Source organism: Oncorhynchus gorbuscha, unplaced genomic scaffold, assembly GCF_021184085.1.
Source record: "Oncorhynchus gorbuscha isolate QuinsamMale2020 ecotype Even-year unplaced genomic scaffold, OgorEven_v1.0 Un_scaffold_1295, whole genome shotgun sequence".
NCBI classification, from domain to species: Eukaryota; Metazoa; Chordata; class Actinopteri; order Salmoniformes; family Salmonidae; genus Oncorhynchus; species Oncorhynchus gorbuscha.
The window spans coordinates 112,501-121,965 of NW_025746115.1; the positions used below are offsets into that span (position 1 = coordinate 112,501).

The 9,465-nt window shown below is 51.7% G+C and overlaps 1 protein-coding gene across 1 annotated transcript in view; it reads right to left on the reverse strand.

The window, feature by feature from the left end:
- LOC124022106 (ELKS/Rab6-interacting/CAST family member 1-like) overlaps window positions 1–8,775 on the reverse strand; it is a gene marked incomplete at its 3' end in the record, with an annotated part of 114,729 nt that extends 105,954 nt beyond the window's left edge. Inside the window, exons 1-2 of the mRNA XM_046337150.1 lie at window positions 8,090–8,775; window positions 6,698–7,177 (exon numbers count right to left, since the gene is read on the reverse strand). Coding sequence (XP_046193106.1) covers window positions 6,698–7,177; window positions 8,090–8,323 — 714 coding nt within the window. The remainder of the gene's footprint in view (window positions 1–6,697; window positions 7,178–8,089) is intronic.
- Between the last annotated feature and the right edge of the window lie 690 nt (window positions 8,776–9,465).

The following is a 9,465-nucleotide window of genomic DNA, read 5'->3' on the forward strand; positions in this document are numbered from 1 at the left end:
AGGGTCTAGGTATAGTGCAGCCAGGAGGAGGGTCTAGGTATAGTGCAGCCAGGAGGAGGGTCTAGGTATAGTGTAGCCAGGAGGAGGGTCTAGGTATAGTGTAGCCAGGAGGAGGGTCTAGGTATAGTGTAGCCAGGAGGAGGGTCTAGGTATAGTGTAGCCAGGAGGAGGGTCTAGGTATAGTGCAGCCAGGAGGAGGGTCTAGGTATAGTGCAGCCAGGAGGAGGGTCTAGGTATAGTGCAGCCAGGAGGAGGGTCTAGGTATAGTGTAGCCAGGAGGAGGGTCTAGGTATAGTGTAGCCAGGAGGAGGAGGGTCTAGGTATAGTGTAGCCAGGAGGAGGAGGGTCTAGGTATAGTGTAGCCAGGAGGCCTCCACCCCTCCCTCCACCCCCATCTCTCCTCTCCCTCCACCCCCATCTCTCCTCTCCCTCCACCCCTCCCTCCACCCCCATCTCTCCTCTCCCTCCACCCCCATCTCTCCTCTCCCTCCACCCCTCTCTCTCCACCCCTCTCTCTCCTCCCTCCACCCCTCTCTCTCCTCCCTCCACCCCTCTCTCTCCTCCCTCCAACCCTATCCCCTCTCTCTCCAACCCTCCCTCCAACCCTCTCTCTCCTCCCTCCAACCCTATCCCTCCTCCCTCCAACCCTATCCCTCCTCCCTCCAACCCTATCCCTCCTCCCTCCACCCCTATCCCTCCTCCCTCCAACCCTGTCCCTCCTCCCTCCAACCCTATCCCTCCTCCCTCCAACCCTAGCTCTCCTCCCTCCACCCCTAGCTCTCCTCCCTCCACCCCTAGCTCTCCTCCCTCCACCCCTAGCTCTCCTCCCTCCACCCCTAGCTCTCCTCCCTCCAACCCTAGCTCTCCTCCCTCCAACCCTAGCTCTCCTCCCTCCAACCCTAGCTCTCCTCCCTCCAACCCTAGCTCTCCTCCCTCCAACCCTAGCTCTCCTCCCTTCAACCCTAGCTCTCCTCCCTCCAACCCTAGCTCTCCTCCCTCCAACCCTAGCTCTCCTCCCTCCAACCCTAGCTCTCCTCCCTCCAACCCTAGCTCTCCTCCCTCCACCCCTAGCTCTCCTCCCTCCAACCCTAGCTCTCCTCCCTCCACCCCTATCTCTTTACTCACAAGATTTACTGGTTTCTTTTATAAGATAGGAACCTATTTCCTATAAAGTGCACTAGGGCCCATAGTGCTATGGTCAGAAGTAGTGCACTATATAGGGAATGGGGTGCCATTTGGAATATAACCTGAGATTGATAGTGTCGGCTGTCTGGGTGTGGGCCACTGCAGTCCTATAGCTCTTCTAACACAGAGACCACTGACACCTTACACTGTCACCAGGTTCACACACTACTAAGAAATATACACTGTCAGACACACACTCTGTCACACAACACACAGACAGAGATACACACACCTGGGTACACATCCACAAACACACACTGACACACACACACACACACACTGCGCACACACATAACCACACACACAGCCAACTCTATGACCCCCTATAGACTACTCCAGATCCAGCCATGTTAAAGGGCACTCAACTGAGTCTAGAGTGAGAGTCTTGGTATGCAGTGGGACTCTCTGGCACTGGGATACTCTCTGGCACTGGGATACTCTCTGGCACTGGGATACTCTCTGGCACTGGGATACTCTCTGGCACTGGGACACTCTCTGGCACTGGGACACTCTATGGCACTGGGACACTCTATGGCACTGGGACACTCTATGGCACTGGGACACTCTATGGCACTGGGACACTCTATGGCACTGGGACACTCTATGGCACTGGGACACTCTATGGCACTGGGACACTCTATGGCACTGGGACACTCTATGGCACTGGGACACTCTATGGCACTGGGACACTCTATGGCACTGGGACACTCTATGGCACTGGGACACTCTATGGCACTGGGACTCTCTATGGCACTGGGACTCTCTATGGCACTGGGACTCTCTATGGCACTGGGACTCTCTATGGCACTGGGACTCTCTATGGCACTGGGACTCTCTATGGCACTGGGACTCTCTATGGCACTGGGACTCTCTATGGCACTGGGACTCTCTATGGCACTGGGACTCTCTATGGGACTGGGACTCTCTATGGGACTGGCACTCTCTATGGGACTGGGACTCTCCGGGACTGGGACTCTCCGGCACCGGGACTCTATGGCACCGGGACTCTCTGGCACTGGTACTGGGACTCTCTGGCACCGGGACTCTATGGCACCGGGACTCTCTGGCACCGGGACTCTATGGCACCGGGACTCTATGGCACCGGGACTCTATGGCACCGGGACTCTATGGCACCGGGACTCTATGGCACCGGGACTCTATGGCACCGGGACTCTATGGCACTGGGACTCTATGGCACTGGGACTCTATGGCACTGGGACTCTCTATGGCACTGGGACTCTCTATGGCACTGGGACTCTCTATGGACTGGGACTCTCCGGCACCGGGACTCTATGGCACCGGGACTCTCTGGCACTGGTACTGGGACTCTCTGGCACCGGGACTCTATGGCACCGGGACTCTATGGCACCGGGACTCTATGGCACCGGGACTCTATGGCACCGGGACTCTATGGCACCGGGACTCTATGGCACCGGGACTCTATGGCACCGGGACTCTATGGCACCGGGACTCTATGGCACCGGGACTCTATGGCACCGGGACTCTATGGCACTGGGACTCTATGGCACTGGGACTCTATGGCACTGGGTAGCAAATCTATAACATTGTCTGGCACCCCCCCTCTCGCCCCTCTCCACCTTCTCTCTCTCACACCCTCTCCCCCCTCTCTCTCTCCCCCTCACTCTCTCGCTCCCACCTCTCACTCTCTCTCACCCCCCTCTCTCTCTCTCTCTCTCTCTCAATAATAACATGCTCTAGCTTCCCTCCACCATGAACATATTTTCCATGACGTTCTATCGCTCCATCTGAGAGGAGGAGAGGTAAAGAGGAGGGAATAAAAATACATGAGGAAATGTCTGAAAAGCCTCAGAAAAGTGGTGGTGTAGAGAAAGGATGGAGACAGATTTATCTAATTCTCTCTCTTTGTCCCCCTCTGTCTTTCTCTCTCTCTTTGTCCCCCTCTCTCTGTCTTTCTCTCTCTCTTTGTCCCCCTCTCTCTGTCTTTCTCTCTCTCTCTTTGTCCCCCTCTCTCTGTCTTTCGCTCTCTGCCTTTCTCTCTCTCTTTGTCCCCCTCTCTGTCTTTCTCTCTCTCTTTGCCCCCCTCTCTCTGTCTTTCTCTCTCTCTTTCCCCCTCTCTCTGTCTTTCTCTCTCTCTTTGTCCCCCTCTCTCTGTCTTTCTCTCTCTCTTCTGTCCCCCTCTCTGTCTTTCTCTCTCTCTGTCCCCCTCTCTGTCTTTCTCTCTCTCTTTGCCCCCTCTCTCTGTCTTTCTCTCTCTCTTTGTCCCCCTCTCTCTGTCTTTCTCTCTCTCTTTGTCCCCCTCTCTCTGTCTTTCTCTCTCTCTTTGTCCCCCTCTCTCTGTCTTTCTCTCTCTCTTTGTCCCCCTCTCTCTGTCTTTCTCTCTCTCTTTTTGTCCCCCTCTCTCTGTCTTTCTCTCTCTCTTTGTCCCCCTCTCTCTGTCTTTCTCTCTCTCTCTTTGTCCCCCTCTCTCTGTCTTTCTCTCTCTCTCTTTGTCCCCCTCTCTCTGTCTTTCTCTCTCTCTCTTTGTCCTTTCTCTCTCTTTTGTCCCCCTCTCTCTCTTTCTCTCTCTCTCTGTCTTCTCTCTTTCTCTCTCTGTCCCCCTCTCTCTGTCTTTCTCTCTCTCTTTGTCCCCCTCTCTCTCTTCTTTCTCTCTCTCTCTGTCTTTCTCTCTCTCTGTCTTTCTCTCTCTCTCTTTGTCCCCCTCTCTCTGTCTTTCTCTCTCTCTTTGTCCCCCTCTCTCTGTCTTTCTCTCTCTCTTTGTCCCCCTCTCTCTGTCTTTCTCCCCCTCTCTTTGTCCCCTATCTCTCTCTCTCTTTGTCTCTTCTTTCTCTCTTTTTCCCCCTCTCTCTGTCTCTCTCTCTCTCTTTGTCCCCCTCTCTCTCTTTCTTTCTCTCTTTCTCTCTCTCTTTGTCCCCTCTCTCTGTCTTTCTCTCTCTCTTTTGTCCCCCTCTCTCTGTCTTTCTCTCTCTCTTTGTCCCCCTCTCTCTGTCTTTCTCTCGCCCTTTGTCCCCCTCTCTCTGTCTTTCTCTCGCTCTTTGTCCCCCTCTCTCTGTCTTTCTCTCTCTCTTTGTCCCCCTCTCTCTGTCTTTCTCTCTCTCTCTTTGTCCCCCTCTCTCTGTCTTTCTCTCTCTGGCACCGGGACTCTATGTCCCCCTCTCTCTTTCTCTCTCTGGCACCGGGACTCTATGTCCCCCTCTCTCTGTCTTTCTCTCTCTCTTTGTCCCCCTCTCTCTGTCTTTCTCTCTCTCTTTGTCCCCCTCTCTCTGTCTTTCTCTCTCTCTTTGTCCCCCTCTCTCTGTCTTTCTCTCTCTCTTTGTCCCCCTCTCTCTGTCTTTCTCTCTCTCTTTGTCTTTCTGTCTCTCTCGCTTTGTCCCCTCTTGCTCTTTGTCCCCCTCTCTCTGTCTTTCTCTCTCTCTTTGCCCCCCTCTCTCTGTCTTTCTCTCTCTCTTTGTCCCCCTCTCTGTCTTTCTCTCTCTCTTTGTCTTTCTGTCTCTCTCGCTTTGTCCCCTCTCTTGCTCTTTGTCCCCCTCTCTCTATCTTTCTGTCTCTCTCTCTCTCTCTCTCTCTCTTTGTCCCCCTCTCTATCTTTCTGTCTCTCTCTCTCTCTCTTTGTCCCCCTCTCTATCTTTCTGTCTCTCTCTCTCTCTCTCTCTTTGTCCCCCTCTCTATCTTTCTGACTCTCTCTCTCTCTCTTTTGTCCCCCTCTCTATCTTTCTGTCTCTCTCTCTCTCTTTGTCCCCCTCTCTCTCTCTTTGTCCCCCTCTCTATCTTTCTGTCTCTCTCTGTCTGTCTCAAATTGTTCCTGGAGCTTGAGTCATCTCCTGGGATAAGAGAGGATGGTTGGTGTCACACACACACACACACACACACACACACACACACACACACACACACACACACACACACACACACACACACACACACACACACACACACACACACACACACACACACACACACACACACACACACACACACACACACACACTTCCAGAAGCCCACACTCTGTTCCTGAGATGTGTTTAGGACACAGTGGGGTGACTGTAACTGCCCATTGAGAGACTCCTGGGACATTACAGTGTCCATCTGGCTGACAGGCCATCTGAATACACTACGTCCATCTGGCTGACAGGCCATCTGAATACACTACGTCCATCTGGCTGACAGACCATCTGGCTGACAGACAATCTGAAAACACTATGTCCATCTGGCTGACAGGCCATCTGAATACACTACTGCTATTTCTGCTCTAAAAACATGTGCTCTTCCAGGACGTGCTGTGATTTCTGCTGCAATATCTTCACTGATTTCACAATGAGGTGTGGTTCTGACAGCTGTGTGTTGTTTGTGCGTGCGTGCGAGCGTGTGTGTGCATGCATCTGTGTGTAGTTGTGAAAGACACCCTCAGTCCACTATTTGGCTATTTGGCATCACCATCATCATCATCATCACCAATATCTCAGCATGTATGTAATGAAACTTTACAGCTTCCTGTTAGATTTCTCTCTCTCCCCTCTCCAGTACTCCCTCTCCCCTCTCCAGTACTCTCTCTCCCCTCTCCAGTACACTCTCTCTCCCCCCTCTCCAGTACACTCTCTCTCCCCCCTCTCCAGTACACTCTCTCTCCCCCCTCTCCAGTACACTCTCTCTCCCCCCTCTCCAGTACACTCTCTCTCCCCCTCTCCAGTACTCTCTCTCTCCCCCTCTCCAGTACTCTCTCTCTCCCCCTCTCCAGTACTCTCTCTCTCCCCTCTCTCCAGTACTCTCTCTCCCCCCCTCTCAGTACTCTCTCCCCCTCTCCAGTACTCTCTCTCCCCTCTCCAGTACTCTCTCTCCCCTCTCCAGTACTCTCTCTCCCCTCTCCAGTACTCTCTCTCCCCTCTCCAGTACTCTCTCTCCCCTCTCCAGTACTCTCTCTCCCCTCTCCAGTACTCTCTCTCCCCTCTCCAGTACTCCCTCTCCCCTCTCCAGTACTCCCTCTCCCCTCTCCAGTACTCCCTCTCCCCTCTCCAGTACTCCCTCTCCCCTCTCCAATATTCTCTGGAAGGTACTGATCCTTCCAGTCTAACTACACGTACTGCTCCTTCCAGTCTAACTACACGTACTGCTCCTTCCAGTCTAACTACACGTACTGATCCTTCCAGTCTAACTACACGTACTGATCCTTCCAGTCTAACTACACGTACTGATCCTTCCAGTCTAACTACACGTACTGATCCTTCCAGTCTAACTACACGTACTGATCCTTCCAGTCTAACTACACGTACTGATCCTTCCAGTCTAACTACACGTACTGATCCTTCCAGTCTAACTACACGTACTGATCCTTCCAGTCTAACTACACGTACTGATCCTTCCAGTCTAACTACACGTACTGATCCTTCCAGTCTAACTACACGTACTGATCCTTCCAGTCTAACTACACGTACTGATCCTTCCAGTCTAACTACATGTACTGCTCCTTCCAGTCTAACTACATGTACTGCTCCTTCCAGTCTAACTACATGTACTGCCAGTGACTCCAGGATCTTACCTGAGTCTCGTCCTGCACCACTCTGTACTGCTCCTTCCAGACAGAGATCTTGGACACCTCGTCCTTCCTCAGGGCTCTCTCCTTCTTCAGCTCGGGGCTCCAGAAGGTCTTGATGGAGTTCATGGAAGAGCTCAGCTTGCTCTCCTTCACATCCACCTCCCCCCGGAGGAGCTCGTTCTCCCTCAGCACCTCCTTCAGCTGGGTCTGGAGGTCCATGATGGTGTTGTCTCTGGTTTGGCGTAAGGAGTGAGGCACCGTGGACGCCTGCTGGAGGCTGGACTGGGACGAGGACACGTGGTCACACCCAAACACGATGCTGTCACTGGGCATGGACGAGCCTCCACCTCCCTGGCTGATGTTGGGGTTGGAACCCATGGCGGTTGTCCGGACGCCGTAAGGGAGCTTTGCTCCGGAGCGACCCAGGGTCATGGTGCTCTTGGGCAGGCTAGGGTCGTGGTTGGGGTTGGGATAGGCCTGGGTCTAGAATAGACCGGATTAGATTAGATTTACTTTATTGTCCACAAAATTAATTTAGTTAAGATCAGCATATTCAAATATACAAACAACAGAATTCACATACAGGAATACAAACCATTTAAATAATTCACATCCATACAGTAGCTAAGTGTCTTTGGTAAAAGCAAGGTGCTAGCCATACAGGAAGTGTATTTGGTAAAAGCAAGGTGCTAGCCATACAGGAAGTGTATTTGGTAAAAGCAAGATGCTAGCCATACAGAAAGTGTATTTGGTAAAAGCAAGGTGCTAGCCATACAGAAAGTGTATTTGGTAAAAGCAAGGTGCTAGCCATACAGGAAGTGTATTTGGTAAAGGCAAGATGCTAGCCATACAGGAAGTGTATTTGGTAAAAGCAAGGTGCTAGCCATACAGGAAGTGTCTTTGGTAAAACCAAGGTGCTAGCCATACAGGAAGTGTATTTGGTAAAAGCAAGGTGCTAGCCATACAGGAAGTGTATTTGGTAAAAGCAAGGTGCTAATCATACAGGAAGTGTATTTGGTAAAAGCAAGGTGCTAGCCATACAGGAAGTGTATTTGGTAAAAGCAAGGTGCTAGCCATACAGAAAGTGTATTTGGTAAAAGCAAGGTGCTAGCCATACAGGAAGTGTATTTGGTAAAAGCAAGGTGCTAGTCATAGTGTCATGTGTTTCCCAGGGTCGCCGGTTTGCCTGGGAGGGGGTCCCAGGGTCGCCGGTTTGCCTGGGAGGGGGTCCCAGGGTCGCCGGTTTGCCTGGGAGGGGGTCCCAGGGTCGCCGGTTTGCCTGGGAGGGGGTCCCTGGGCAAGAAAAGGTTTACGACTCCTGATTTAAAAGAACAGAAGGTCATTTTGGATAAAAACCTCTGCTAAACGACACGTCATATTGCATTACTAGATCACCTGTTGAGAGATGACCTCGTTGTCACTGAGGTACATGGGTCCGGAGGTGGCATAGGCCGCGTTCAGAGACTGGATGTTCTCCATGGAGAGAGTCTTTCCCCCAGGGCCTCCTGTACTGTTGGTGCGACGGTGGCCGAGGCGCGGGGAGCGGGGCAGGCAGGGGGAGCGACCAGGACTCTGACTGCTGCCGTTGTTGCCCTCCATCTTGGCAACGGAGCGGGAGCTGCCGTACATGGTTAGGGGTCAGGGGTTAAGGGTCAAGGGCTGGGGGTTGAGGGGTTAAAGGTGAGATACTGAGACTAAGTGATCCTCCAAAAGATGATAGAGAGACTGTTACACTATGTGGTTACTGACTGGCAGTCTGTCTCAGCTGAAGGAGAGGAACAGATTGTTCATGTTCAAAGATCCTGCATTTCCTGGATGATTGGACTATGATGATTGGACTATGATGATTGGACTATGATGATTGGACTATGATGATTGGACTATGATGATTGGACTATGATGATTGGACTATGATGATTGGACTATGATGATTGGACTATGATGATTGGACTATGATGATTGGACTATGATGATTGGACTATGATGATTGGACTATGATGATTGGACTATGATGAGTGGTAAACTTGGCGAGAAAGGTGGTTTTAACATCCATTTAGTCCATGGGTCCTGGGATGAGGCAATGATCTGTAAGAGAGAGAGAGAGAAAATACTTTAAGCTGAGTCACATCACTGAGAATTCCCCACTCCCCTGAGTCACATCACTGAGAATTCCCCACTCCCCTGAGTCACATCACTGAGAATTCCCCACTCCCCTGAGTCACATCACTGAGAATTCCCCACTCCCCTGAGTTACATCACTGAGAATTCCCCACTCCCCTGAGTCACATCACTGAGAATTCCCCACTCCCCTGAGTTACATCACTGAGAATTCCCCACTCCCCTGAGTTACATCACTGAGAATTCCCCACTCCCCTGAGTCACATCACTGAGAATTCCCCTACCCTGAGTCACATCACTGAGAATTCACCATCACTGAGAATTCCCACTCCCCTGAGTTACATCACTGAGAATTCCCCACCTCCCTGAGAATTCTGAGTTACATCACTGAGAATTCCCCACTAACCCTGAGTTACATCACTCACTGAGAATCACTCACAGTGACATGGCAGCATGCCATAAGTCCCATACAGTATGCAGCTCCTTTTGTAATGTTGTGTGTTTGAAATTCTGTGTACAGTAGACAATACAGAGAAAAGCCATGGAAGTTTCCATTTATAGCTCACAGGTGTACAGAGGACACAGGCTGGAGTAAAGACACTAGACACAGGATAGAGGACACAGGCTGTAGTACAGACACTAGACACAGGATA